At 32.6% G+C, this 15,521-nt stretch overlaps 1 protein-coding gene across 2 annotated transcripts in view; it reads left to right on the top strand.

The window, feature by feature from the left end:
• Positions 1 to 15,521, top strand: part of LOC127717606 (prolyl endopeptidase FAP-like) — a 229,779-nt gene that overhangs the window by 45,662 nt on the left and 168,596 nt on the right. Inside the window, exon 1 of one of the 2 annotated variants that reach the window (XM_052223320.1) lies at positions 10,474 to 11,112. The exons of the other annotated variant lie outside the window; for it this stretch is intronic. Within the exon in view, the coding sequence (XP_052079280.1) occupies positions 11,020 to 11,112 (93 nt within the window). The 5' untranslated portion in view covers positions 10,474 to 11,019. Of the gene's footprint in view, positions 1 to 10,473; positions 11,113 to 15,521 lie in introns of those variants that run through there. 2 annotated transcript variants of the gene reach the window in all.

The raw sequence follows: 15,521 nt of genomic DNA, 5'->3' as shown, positions 1-15,521 counted from the left end.
TGAAACATTTTTGCAATGTGTAAAAATAGTTGAGGCACTTATTGTGACTTTGAAATAAAGAACATGATAATTAAAAGCGCTGTTCCTTTGCTTTAGGTTTTCAATACATATAGGAATTTGTTTTGTGAATCAATACGCCATCTATCTTCTTTTCTATCATATGATCAAAGAAAAATTCACAGAAATACACCACCCAGGAGTGGAAAAGTGACAATCTTACTGTTAAAAAGGTAGGACCCCCACTTCATCCAAGAAATCAACTACCAGGATTGCTTTATGGTTGGGTTGCTGTCTCCGTGACAAACTTGTTTAATGGCGTACAATGTATATTCCATATCTACTCTTACTCATACCACTTATAAAACAAATAAACATTTCACTTTTTGAAGTCGATATTATATAATGCGATTACCCAATGGTCATGCAGTGCAATAGTGTTACATATGTACAGTTGTGACGTACATCACAGACTTGTGACGTACATCACAGACAGAGATTATAGATATAATTACTACAACATTACGACTAATTACAAATTATTGATTATTGTTAATATTATGATTACGAAAAAAATATGTGAGGCAACTGGGACCAATTTATTCATGTATTAGTCTCAGTTGGCTATTACCAATCATCTTTTGAATAAGGATATTAACAAGATTGATAACAATCGACATTTTCAAAGATATGATTTAACTATAGCTATTGAATGACGAAGCTTATGTATGTGGTAGGTGTTAAAAAGGGCGACAGAAGACACCGACAATACTGTGACAAAAACGAAAAAAGAGGCGGATTATAGCAAGGGGAGATTCAAAACTCATTAGTTGGGAAAAAACTGATAACGACATGCGAAAAATGAAAAAAAGACGTCATAGAAAACTTAAGAATGAGCTACACGAACCCCACCAAAAACTGGGGGCGATCCTGAAAGGTAAACAGTTCCTTCTCCAAATGTGGCACCCGTCGTGTTGGCCAAGCAAGTACAAATCCGGGGAATTGACTTTGAATGTTTTGTATAGTTTAAATGTTAAAAATATGGCCAAAATTGACAGAAAAAAGCCTGGTATTCATGATGAGTTAATTGTTATGAAATGAACAGGAAATCTTCGTTGCCTTGAATCAATGTTCTTTTGTCATTTACATATAGCTCTAAACATTTCACTGTATGCATACATCCCTGGCTTAGTGAATTCATACATCCCTGGCTTAGTGAATTCATACATCCCTGACGTAGTGTATTCATACAGCCCTGTCTCACTGTATTCATACATCCCTGGCTTTCAAGCGTTTGGATTTGAGCTTTCATTAAGACGGTTTACCCAGAAAAGAGCTTCAGACGAACGAAATGTATACAATTTTATTTTCATAACTGTTATGGCTAAACAAAAACTCATCATACATGTAGATACCAGGCTAATGTATAATGTTGTGCGCCGCCAGACACGCTTTTCTTCTACATAGAACTCATTAGTGGCGCCCCAATTAGAACAGTTGGAAAGTCAAATAAAATATAACGAAGTTGAAGAGCTTAAAACCCAAAATTTCCAAAACAAATGTGTCAAGGCAAAGACAATTGGGGTTGAAAACCTTAGCGTTTTGAATATTTCATGATTTTATAAACAGTAAATTTGGAGAAAATAAAATATCAATAATATTTCAATACCCCTTATCGCTATTTGGAAGTCTGTCCCGCTTGATCCGAGAATCTGTCCCGCTTGAACTTTTGACAGTCATAAAACAATCACTTTTCCATTGTGGCGTCAGATATTTTCTATTATGACGTCAAAATTTTACGGGAAGTTTTGTGATGTCCAGTAATGGCGGACAAATAGCGATAAGGTGTATTCAAATACGACAACAGTTTCAAAATGACAAGTCTGCACGGAACCAAATTCCACTTTTCAATCAACTCAGTGTGATAAATTACAAAGATCCATTATTGAATTGATAAACCAAAACATGACTAACTTACTAAATAAAACCTGTCAGTACACAAAATATGTAGATAAATCAAGACATGACTTACTTACTGTCAGTAAACAAAGTATATAGATAAATCAAGACATGACTAACTTACTAAGTAAAACCTGTCAGTAAACAAAGTATATAGATAAATCAAGACATGACTTACTTACTAAGTAAAACCTGTCAGTAAACAAAGTATATAGATAAATCAAGAAACGATATAATGATTGTTATTTTTTAGCTTCGCCCAAAATGGAAAATAACAGATGTGGTACACTACGGTAAATTTGTTGTTCGCTTATCTAGCCATTAGGGATTACTGTGATGACGGAACATTGGGAGATATCAGAGACAAGTGTTTCTCCAAATTTTGCTTGAAACACTAAGTTCTTTCGCAAAGCACTCGATGTATGCAATAGTAAATTTAGTCATTGTGCTATTTACCGGAAACAAACGATTTGGATAAATAAGATGTTGGTGGACGTCAATAAACAACAACCAAACCACACAAAAAACAAAACTTGACTGTAACTTGAATTTGAAAATATTTTAATAAAATTGAGAATGGAAATGGGGAATGTGTCAAAGAGACAACAACCCGACCATAGAACAGACAACAGCAGAAGGTCACCAACAGGTCTTCAATGCAGCGAGAAATTCCCGCACCCGGAGGCGTCCTTCAGCTGGCCCCTAAACAAATATATATACTAGTTCAGTGATAATGACCGCCATACTAAACTCCAAATTGTACACAAGAAACTAAAATTAAAAATAATACAAGACTAACAAAGGCTAGAGGCTCCTGACTTGGGACAGGCGCAAAAATGCGGCGGGGTTAAACATGTTTATGAGATCTAACCCTAAGTTTGATAAGTTACTGGTAAACGTATCTTCAAAAGATAGAATTTATAAAAGGTATATAAACGGCTTCATAAAGAAGCATTTCGATGTTTATATAATTTTATATGGGGCCATTTTGTTTCGAAAGGCACTTCTTACCACTAGTGGGTGATAGCAGATTGTTAACCCTTGAAAAAAAAATTATAGGGATAACATTCTGCTTGGTGTCTGTTTTTATTTCTTCAAATAACGGAAGCTGGAATGATCATACTGAATATACTACTGAAAAATCATAATAAAGTAAATATAGGAAAGTGAAAAATATACTTGACAGGTTTACTCTTGAAATAATTTAATTATCATTTATTCGACCTGTATTAGAATATGCAGACGTCATAAAAATCTCAAAAGATCTCAAAATCAAATTTGAATCAATAAACTATAGAATATCCAGCTTGATGAAGCGCGGATTGTTAGAGGGGGACAAAACTAACTAGCATTAATAAATTGTATATTGAAACTAAATGGGAAAAAATGTCCGAAAGAAGATGCAGTCATAGATTAGTCCTTTTTCATAAAATTTTGAATAACAAAACACTAGATTATCTTAGAGACGCTATGCCCGATTTAGTGGGAAGTAGACATGACCACAATACAACACAAAGTAATAATGATATTCAGTATAATACACGGACCCGTTTATACTCAGAGTATTTTTTTCCCAGCGACAACCAAGTTATGGAATAAACCACATTTAAACGTAAGATGGTGAATCTCTTTCAATTTTTAAGAAACAAATTTGTATTCAAATTAGTAAAGTCCCTCAATATTACTATGTAGGAAATCGATTTGGACAAGTTCTTCAAGCCTGCTTAAGGATGAACTCGAGTTCATTTTAAAAATTATCATCTATTTCTTCGGAATTTAGTAGATTCTCCAAACTGTCGTTGTGGTGACTTGGAAACAAATTCTCATTTCCTAATATCCTGCCCGATTTACACCAATTTAAAGCAGGAACTTCTGGCTTCCATTTCAGATTTTCCAGTTCAATTTAACCTTAATTCCTTGCTATTTTGTTCATCCGTACTCTCGGACAAGCAAGACAACCTTTTATTTATTTTGATACAGAAATATATAATAAGAACTAAACTATTCAATCATTGATGCAAATGCTCGATCATTTATAAAACCTAAGCATTTCATCTGCACACAACACTCTATACTATTTACAACGTTTATTCAGTATTTTTTTTTTTATGAAACTTAAATATCTTTTTTTTCTTACAAACTGACTATTTCAGAACATGCCATACTTATATAATAATAACCATATAAGAAATTTATTTGTATACTAAGAGAAAGATTAATAAAAGAAATTTTGCTTGTTTCTGAATCCTATATGAATAAAATATTGTTTAAACTAACATGCTGCTATTATAAAGATAAGAAGATGTGATATGGTTGCCTATAAGACAACTCTCCTTCAGAGACCAAATGTCATAGAAGTTAACAACTATATTATAGGTCAGCGCACGGCCTTCAACAATGAGCAAAACTATACCGCATAGTAAGCTATAAAGGCCCCGACAAATGCAAAACTATTCAAAAGAGAAAACTAACGACCTGATTTATGTACAAAACAAATAGGATATACAGCAACAAACGACAACAACTGAATAACAGGCTCCTGGCATGGGACAGGCACATACAGAATGTGGCGGGGTTTAACATGTTTGGTAGCGCCAAACCCTCCCCAAAAATGGGACAGTTGATATATTTTTACATATTATATCAGTTCGATCATCAAAAAAGATCTGGCTACCACCAGTGGAGAGTTTTCAGATTTATTTTATTAAAATACTACTTAGTTTTGAATAATGACTTGGTTTCGTAAAAGGTGACCATTGTGGTATCTCATTTAACCCCCTATCGTAAATCTGCTCTTTTTCTGAAAAAAACCTCTGAAGATAAGAGGAACCTCCATGGAGCCTTAAGTTTGATATATGTTAAAATTAATTTACTCGGTATTTATTTGACAAAATCCTTACCGAAATACACCAGCTTGATATAAAATAACACCTATGCGGCGTCCAGGCATAGGGTTTAAGAGAAAAGAAAAGACAATTTTTATAATTCTTTAGTTAAAAATCCAGATCTTTATGAATATGTCTCGGATCATGCTGAGTCCTCTTACTAGGCATTCAGGAAATATGTCTATAAACTTGAATAACTGCAGACGGACGAAAGAGAGGCAAAAGATACCAAAGGGACATTCAAACTCATAAGTCGATTGATAGAATGATTGATTGATTGATTGATTGATATATTGATTAATTGATTGATTGATTGTTGGTTGCTTAACGTTCAGTGGCAAATATTTCATGCTCATAACTCGAAAATAAACTGACAACGCCATGTCAAAAAAAGACAAGGACCGAAAGACAAACAACAAATCACAACACACAACATAGAAAACCACGACAACCTGCACTCTACAGAATATACATAGCTATCAATTATTACATAATGTAATAACAAACAAATAAAATTGAGAATGGAAATGGGGAATGTGTCAAAGAGACAACAACCCGACCACAGAACAGACAACAGCAGAAGGCCACCAACAGGTCTTCAATGCAGCGAGAAATTCCCGCACCCGGAGGCGTCCTTCAGCTGGCCCCTAAACAAATATATATACTAGTTCAGTGATAATGAACGCCATACTTAACTCCAAATTGTACACAAAAAACTAAAATTAAAAATAATACAAGACTAACAAAGGCTAGAGGCTCCTGACTTGGGACAGGCGCAAAAATGCGGCGGGGTTAAACATGTTTATGAGATCTCAACCCTCCCCCTATACCTCTAGCCAATGTAGAAAAGTAAACGCATAACAATACGCACATTAAAATTCAGTTCAAGAGAAGTCCGAGTCTGATGTCAGAAGATGTAACCAAAGAAAATAAACAAAATGACAATAATACATAAATAACAACAGACTTCAATTAAACTGATTGAAAGATTATGTCTTCATCATATGAATATCAGCCACAATCCTTCCCGTTAGGGGTTTAGTATCATACCATCATAACATATATGAGAGGAACATAACCCGTGTCATGCCAACAACTGGTTTTTAAATAAATGTGTTTAGTGCCGATGCAAAGACCCTATAAGTGAATCAATATTAACGCCAAAATATGCAATCTTTAATGACCTGACAACAGTATCGTAACTATATCCCTTCTTAATAAGTCTATTTAAAGGTTTTGTTAGTTTCAGAGGTGAATACTGACATTTTTGTGCTTTATAAAGAATATTTCCATAAAAAATTGGATGTGAAATACCTGAACGTATAAGAAGTCTGCATGTTGAGCTATATTTACGAATGATGTCCTTATACCGATGATAAAATTTAGTAAATGTTTTGACTAGTTTGTGATATCGAAAACCCTGGTGTAATAATTTTTCAGTAATACATAAATTTCTCTCGTTAAAATCTAAAACATTGTTACATACACGAGCGAATCGTACAAGTTGAGATATATAAACACCGTAAGATGGTGACAAGGGAACGTCACCATCTAAAAATGGATAATTAACGTTTTGAAACAGGAAGTTTGGTTTAATAAGTATAATATTTTTAGGTTAATTATTTTTCTTGACGAGATATAGAGGTACAGTTGTGCAATTTTTAAAGTCTATAAGTCTACTACCAAAAACAAAGAGATTTTTTTTTGTTTGTTTGTCTTTGTCTGTTGTTGTTTTTTTTTTGTGGGTGACTGTAGAGGTGAAGGTGAATCTTTAAACTGTTATGGATCATTTCAATGAAGAACACATTAAGAAAGTACATTTAATAAACAAATACATTTAACATTAACTTGAAATAAACATTTTTAAGATGTAACCTATGAGTATAAAAAGTAAAATAACAAAAATACCGAACTCCAAGGAAAATTTAAAACGGAAAGTCCCTTATCAAATGGCGAAATCAAAAGCTCAAACACATCAAACGAATGGAAAACAACTGTCATATTCCTTACTTGGTACAGGCATTTCCCTATGTAGAAATTAGTGAGTTAAACCTGGTTTTATAGCTAGCCGTAAACCTCTCACTTATATTAGAGTCATATAGAATTCCATATAACATATTCTTTGCATATTTTTCAGGTACAATGTTTGTTTAAATTAATAAGCATACATGCACTATTAATACGAATACTGCTTTGTTGTAGACCAACATGACTAACTTCACATTTGATGCGCTAATGAAGCATTTAACTAAATTTTTAGTTTTTGATGGTGATCAAGTTCTTATTTCATTAACGACCCCACAACATATCGCATTCAAGGCTATCATGCTAATCATAAAACGAAAAAAGACTTCGATGCATCGTGGAGGTCTATAATTTGTCTTTGATGACCGTCTTAGTGCTAAGACGTCAGTGGAATGTTTATATTTCGACATCTGTCATTAATCTAAATCAAATTAAGAGATTATCATGCCTACATAGTTGTATGTTTCATTGCCAGAATAACTCATTACCGCTCCGATGTTTGTAACTATCTTATAATCGCACATCTAGATGAGCAGAATGTTTTCGAATGGTCCGCGGCGGTAGAGAAACGGAAATAATATCTTCAATGACAATCCTTAAATTCCCTACTCAAAGGGGCATAACCTGTCAAATTCCAGTTTACCGAATTGACTCAAATTCTCATATGGTATATGATTTAAAACATACTAAAACGTATACGCAAATTACAAAAAACTAAAATAAACAATTAACAATGCACGAATTCGATAATATATGTATCACTATTTCGATGTGTGTTTTAGTCTAGACGCCATCTATTTAACCACCGAGATGACATACGAAGACGGCAGATGGTCATATAGCCCGATATAAACATAATTAGATATAAATAGATGGCGATCACGTGCAATGGAATTTTAGTAGGTCTGTTTGATTTCATATTATAGGTTAAAAAATATGTTAATCCTCTTTTTTTACCTGTACAAGAGTGATGTTTTTGTTTCACATCTACTGTTGACATTTTTCCTTTTAATAGCTGCCTTGTACATGCGTAACCTATCTCCAGCTAAGGGGTTAAACTATTGACTTGCAAGTCAATAATACATCAGCGATGTTTATGAGCTTCGTTTGACAAATTTGGGCCAAACTGACTGCTTATAACGAAATATTATTTCAAAATTCCGCTTCTATTTATACTTGAAACAAAGAAAACATATCTAAATGTTTTATCTAAATCGTAGCTAATGCTTAAACCGTAATGTATAATAAAAATTTTGATTGATATTTGTCTACTATCTTTACTTTTAATCGAAATTTTAGAATTAAAAGTAAAAAGGAAGACAAAAAATGTTCCAATCTTGTACAATCACTCTCCGGCGTATCCTTTCAACGGAGATTGAATAAAAATAGGTACAAAACACCACTGACTATTTTTTTATCTATACAAAAATCTGCGGCACCATAATTCCGTCTCCTTACGTTTTTGATTAAAATTACTAAGCAAGACATTAAAACTTATATTAAACACCCTTCATAATACCTAATGCATACCTCTAATGCAAATTTTGTGTATAAAAGCAATTCAAATGTGAACCTAAATTAAAAGAAAAGTGAATTTCATAATATGACAATTCAATTAGCACTACTGCACCGATTTTCTACAGGTTGGTTCCATTTATAAGGCAATCGATCGGTATATTAAAGATTTGATGTCAAAATATACAAAATCTGCAGTAAAATTTCTAAAATAAAAAAAAACTCAAAACCTTTGTTTCTCTTCTCTGATTTAAAAGGTAAAACAAAACACTTTTTGTTTAATTTTAATTCTAATATCGGACATAATCTGTAGATGTTACATGTATGTATTATGAAAATTTAAAACAAAGAAAGATAGCCCACATCAGATACATTAACACGGAGTATACTATTTACTTATTTATTATATATATAACCTGACAAAGATACCTCACATCAGATACCTTAACACGGAGTATTTACCTCTTTATTCTGTATATTACCTGACAAAGATAGCTCACATCAGATACCTTAACACGGAGTATTTACCTCTTTATTCTGTATATAATCTGACAACGATAGCTCACATCAGATACCTTAACACGGAGTATTAACCTCTTTATTCTGTATATAACCTGACAACGATTGCTCACATCAGATACCTTAACACGGAGTATTTACCTCTTTATTCTGTATATAACCTGACAAAGATAGCTCACATCAGATACCTTAACACGGAGCCTCTTTATTCTATATATAACCTGACAACGATAGCTCACATCAGATACCTTAACACGGAGCCTCTTTATTATTTATATAACCTGACAACGATAGCTCACATCAGATACCTTAACACGGAGTATTTACCTCTTTATTCTGTATATAATCTGACAACGATAGCTCACATCAGATACCTTAACACGGAGTATTTACCTCTTTATTCTGTATATAACCTGACAACGATAGCTCACATCAGATACCTTAACACGGAGTATTTACCTCTTTATTCTGTATATAACCTGACAACGATAGCTCACATCAGATACCTTAACACGGAGCCTCTTAATTCTGTATATAACCTGACAACGATAGCTCACATCAGATACCTTAACACGGAGCCTCTTTATTCTGTATATAACCTGACAACGATAGCTCACATCAGATACCTTAACACGGAGCCTCTTTATTATTTATATAACCTGACAACGATAGCTCACATCAGATACCTTAACACGGAGTATTAACCTCTTTATTCTGTATATAACCTGACAACGATAGCTCACATCAGATACCTTAACACGGAGCCTCTTTATTCTGTATATAACCTGACAACGATAGCTCACATCAGATACCTTAACACGGAGTATTTACCTCTTTATTCTGTATATAACCTGACAAAGATAGCTCACATCAGATACCAGATCCAGACCCTCATACTGCTTGTTTTTAAATCGTTAAAACTTTCGTGATAAATCAACATTAATTATCTCTTTATTGTTGACATAGTAATTAATTTAGTGAAAAAATCATTTAGTAATTGCTTGAGATCATTGAAGTCTGTCTTTGAAAAATCGCTCAGAGTAAAAAACTGACAGCGATTGTCTGTTTCAATTGTTTTGATGAAATATATTCAATAACAGTCGGATATTTGTAATTTAATATGCAATAACCATGAAATATTAATGATTATTGGATTTCATTTATTTCCAATATTATTAAAAATGTGAACTTTTAAAAATGGTAGAAAAAAAATCAGGAATATTATACCATTCACGAAAAAAATAAGCAAACACTAAAACTGTGTCATCAGTAGCTCAACACATAGTCATGAACACAAAAAAAAATTAATACTGAATGGGGCTACCTTTCAATCCATTGACGTGGAAACTCTACATAATTGCGAAAATTAAATAGTTTCCTATTCTGGAATGGATTTATGAACCAATTATGAACAAGTTGTCAATCTATTATTCCAACAGATTCAAATCCAATGATGTTTGTATAGGACGGATAATTCATTAATAATAAATATTACATAACTACTTACTAATAGTAGTCCGGATTGGATCGTGTGGTACTAATATCTGTAGGTGTTTATTAGTATATAGTAGTGTTAACAGCATCACTTTGTACATTATTCGTATAAGCATTGATGTACAGCGATATCATGGTGTTTTGAGAGATGTGAGATTTTTACTGTTATGCTCGTGTTGTATCTTAACAGTTTAATATTTCTTTTGGGACAACTGCGTTTAAAAAGGTTTGCTAGTGTAATAGTGATCAGAGAATATAAAACATTAGTGTCTGTATTGAATGATAAAGCTATTCAAAGCGTTTGTATGGTTGATTACATTGGAGCTTTCAAATTGGATTTTCATTCGACACTTCTTTGCTTTGTTTGTGCGATATAAAAAAGAGCATATACGTTAAGTTAAGTGGACTAACTTGTTTGCTTGGGATAAATATATCGGACTTTTGAAAGAGCAATTTCAAAGGGGTCATGAGTACATATAATTGACTTAATGTGTTTGTTAATCCTCTGTAATCCTTCAAATATATACTGCAGATATTTTAGAGCATGTGGATTTTTATGGATAGTTAGCTAAGCATAAGAAAAGAAATACGATAGCATTAAAACTCATTGATAAAAATAGAAAACATGAATTCAGCTTCCACCTCTGTGACAGTAAAGAGTTCTTCTGAACGGAAATTTAGCTCCAAACCAAAACCTGGGCAGGCTGTTGATCTAGAGGTAAGTGTTTTTTAAGCTTATTTAATGGTTGAAAACCACTAATTTATCAATCGTGTACCGAGGTAGGCTAGATTGTCATCGGATTTTTGATGGCATTATTGTACAGACAAACTAATGAGTACATATATACAATCAGAATCATTAATTATGTCTGTACATGATAAGAATATAACCCATTAAAACTGTATCACGTAAACATCTATTGTTTATTAAGTCACACTCAATACTAATGTATATGTCATTTTTCATACAAAATAGTTGTATATGTATGACAATATAAAAAAAAAGAATAATGCGAAAAATAGGTGTCATTACCATGTTTGAAGAATAGATACATGCCCAGTGTTTTGTGAAGGATCCATTAATATATGATGTACTAAAATATATCAGTGGTCAGGCGTCTTTTCGTTATGGAAAACTGATTCTTTGTGGAAACTCATTTTTTATTATTTTTTCTTAAATATATCAATCATCGTATAGATAACTTTATCAATTAATGTCCAGGTACTAGTTCGAAACGAGGGTGTACTAAAAAATTCTTGCAGTGTGAAATTAAATATGAATTTTGCAATTGGTTGTGTTGTTAAATTGATGTTTGACTAGCTTGTCCCCATTCCTTTTAATTCTACACTTTTTTCAGCATTCCCTTTACTTCATTTCATCAATTTGTACGAAATAAATACTAGCTGTTGATACAAGTCGAGAAGAGTTATAAAATGTATCAATTCATAGGTTCGGATATAGGGACAAGAAGAAAAAGCATGTTATCTTTTACAGCTTTTAGAATCAAGAAAGGTTTTGGAAGGGGTCAACATAAAGCTTTACAACTGGTTCCAAAATGGTGTTGCTTTCTGCATTCCTTTTGTTTCATATAACTCAATTTGTACAAATTTGTTACAAGCTGTTGATCAACACGAAAACAGTTTCATTTTTGATAACTATAATAGTTGCATGTTAAGAAGATCAATTAGCTAAGACATATGTTAAATTGTTGTAGCTAAGACACGTGTTAAATTGTTTTAGATTTCATCACATTGGGATATGTTACATCAACATGCTGTTATTAATGAGTGGTTAATAATATTAGCATGCATGCATGTAGATGAGATGTACTGCTGCCATAAAGATGTATTAAATGATTGGTTATTGATCACACCCTATGACCGGCTTCTGTTCTGCAGATGCCAATCGGCTAACCTCGGGTGACTCCGCTTCTCTCCATCGATGAAGGTACGGAATCGACCGAGTTGTGACGAATGCTACAGATGCAAAATGTTACACAGATAAAACGATCTGCAGTACACGATTGTATAATCCATTGTATTAAAATGGTAAAAAGTACGGCAGACAGCATTCTGATTTACACGATAACAAACAAAAACAATGATTTATACTGACTATCGTGATCCTAGTCTGTCTGCCGTAAGGATAGCCGGTAATAGAGTGTGATGATAACTTAGAAAAAATGCGAATACTTCATGTATAATACCAGGACGAGAAGACCAGTTTTGGAAGGGAACACGATTTAGCTATACAACTTGGTACGAAATAGTGTTGCTTGGAGTTGTTTTCTAGGCTTTAAATTAAATGCGTGTCACTCTGGCCCCAATTAATATTGTTTAAAAAACATTTAAAATTTACGAAAAGTAGTTCAGGAAAAAAGAAGAATGACTTAAAAAGAAATTAAGTTTCTTTGCTTCAAATTACAAATAGAAGCAGCGTTGTAGTAAAGCCTCGTTTTAAAAATGAAAAGATCTGTTTCCTTCATGATTTTTGTGGGGTTCGTGTTGCTCAATCTAACTGTAACTGTTGTTTGTTCGGTTTTTCATTGGTCATGCATGGTTACCTAAATCAGTGGCGGATCGATAAGAGGGGGCCCGCTCCAGTCATGCTTCAGTGGTGCCAAAATAATCAACCAAATTTCCCCCCTAAATCCGCCTCTGAATTAAGAAAAGGGTTATCAACCGGGGTTTGTATACCATGTTACAAGTACATGTATGTCGACCGACAACCATACAAACTAAGCATTCCAGCTGGTTTTTGATTTCAAACTAAGAATGAAGCAAATACATGTACATTTGAATATTGAAAATAAATGAAATGATACATTGAATTATTGATTTCTCTTCATTTCTATTCTAAATAAATATAGAAATGTACGGGCGGAATCAATTTCAATTATTAAGTTTCTGCTACAATCATTTTTACTGTTAATTTTTTTATCTTGGAAAGATCTCATAAATGCTTAATTCAACTGTCCATGTACGTGAAGAAGACAAAAACAGAGTCTCTTTTATTGATAATTAGACGCAATTAAGATGTCACACAAGGATTAGAAAATTCACTTCTTAACCTCTCAAGGTTTTCCGTAAAATATGAATAAGACAAAACAGTTCGCCTTTTCAGAATTTACATTCTGGATAGTATTTTCAAAAAACGTACACCAAAACATAATATGAAAAGAAATTCAACCAATTAGATGACGTTATTTCATTTTGGGGTATGAATAGTTAAATAACCATATTTCTTAAATTCTAAAACAGAGATTTGTAAATAAAGTATGATCCAATGCTATGAAGCGAACTTAAGATTCATTGGCTTCACGGATAGAAATAAAATAAATACCATGTAAAAAGTAAAATAACAAAAATACCGAACTCCAAGGAAAATTCAAAACGGAAAGTCCCTTAACAAATGGCAAAATCAAAAGCTCAAACACATCAAACGAATGGAAAACAACTGTCATATTTCTGACTTGGTATATGCATTTCCTTATGTAGAAAATGGTGGATTATACCTGGTGTTAAACCTCTCACTTGTATGCACTTATTTGTAACCTATAGTAGATCTTTTAAACACCAATAAATATTTCGTGATCAATGATATCAGGGGAAAATGTCATTCAGTGTGAAGTTGGAAAAAATCCAATCAACTAAATTAAGATAGTTTTTTTTACCTATAAAAGCAACAACATGCGTGCATTACTTTTGCTTTAAGCACAATCTATCAATTAAACGTGAATTATTTATATACTATATAAGCATGCACATGTCTTTTTTGTACTAGTACTTAGCACTGTGACATCAGTAATTAATTATTTTAGGATATATTAATGGGTATACAGTAGAATATGTTAAGTAAAGTGATTTGAGTATTTTTTTTCACTCCTTTAACTGTAAACAAAACATTGAATTGTTCGAACTACTAATGATTTTTTACTCCGTACAGGAAAAGATAACCTGATCTGTATTTTTGCCTGCATACACTAAAATGAAAAAGCGTAATGCCATTGTTTTCCAAATTCATTGACTAGGCTGACTGAGTCGAGTAAAATCATTTTGACAAATGGAAAAGTTAGTATGACCGTATTTACCTAAACGAAAACAATCATTATGACTGTTAATTAACATTATTTTCCATTCAATATATTTGTCAATTAGAGATTGTGTGCCGCTTTCTGTTGACTGTATACATAATTATTCATACATTAATTGTAAATGTTTCCAATTTAACCACAACTACAGCCACGTATAAAAGGCATTTAAACTAAACGAAAAAGTCACAAAGTTACAAACAACGTGTTTGTCTAGGACATATTTTCATCATGTGGTACACATAGAGGTTTTTCGGATACTCTCTTGTTTTCTGCCTCCGAAAACATTTCATTTGTGACCTTGGTCTATCACCTTTGAAAATTAGAATCATGGGATTCGTGTCGATACGATTTTGAATGCCAATTTCGACTTAAAACAATCAAAGATTGAAGTTTGCTGTATTTTTTCATTTATTTATCTATCGATAGGATAATCTCAAAACTTCAGTTGTTTCTGTAATGGTGAAAAAAGAAAATGATTTTAAGATAGAATTAATGTGGATACATTGAAAAAAAAAAGGAAAAAATAATAATCCACGCATTGTTCAGAATTTTGGTACAATATATTTAACATTTTTCTGATATATAGAATTTATGCTCAATACATACTTGTGCAATATTATTTTAATCATTTTTTAAACTTCATAACAACAACGTTTTTCAGGTAAACACTAGGAGATGAGACTTTGTTCTCGTCCTCAACATGCATGAAATATTTGCCACTGGACTTTAAGCAATAAACAGTCAATCAATCAATCAATAAATCAGAAAGGAAAAATGTTGTCTTTTCTCGTTTCACAAATAGAATATTACTGTTAATATTCTGGCAGTCTGCATCCTTTTATAGTCATAAGAAATAATGTATTGACTCAAAGTACAGTTGTGATGACTAGAAAGCCATACAATTGTATTGTAAAATAATTAATAAAACACTTCAAGGTCTCATAAAATTGTATCATGAACAAAATTGAAAAGTGAATCGAAGTTTCTGTTTGCCTGTACATAATGTTAATTTCCAATCTTAAAGCAAACCATT

Source organism: Mytilus californianus, unplaced genomic scaffold (assembly GCF_021869535.1).
Source record: "Mytilus californianus isolate M0D057914Y unplaced genomic scaffold, xbMytCali1.0.p SCAF_10, whole genome shotgun sequence".
NCBI lineage: Eukaryota > Metazoa > Mollusca > Bivalvia > Mytilida > Mytilidae > Mytilus > Mytilus californianus.
This window is presented reverse-complemented; position numbering and strand designations above follow the sequence as displayed.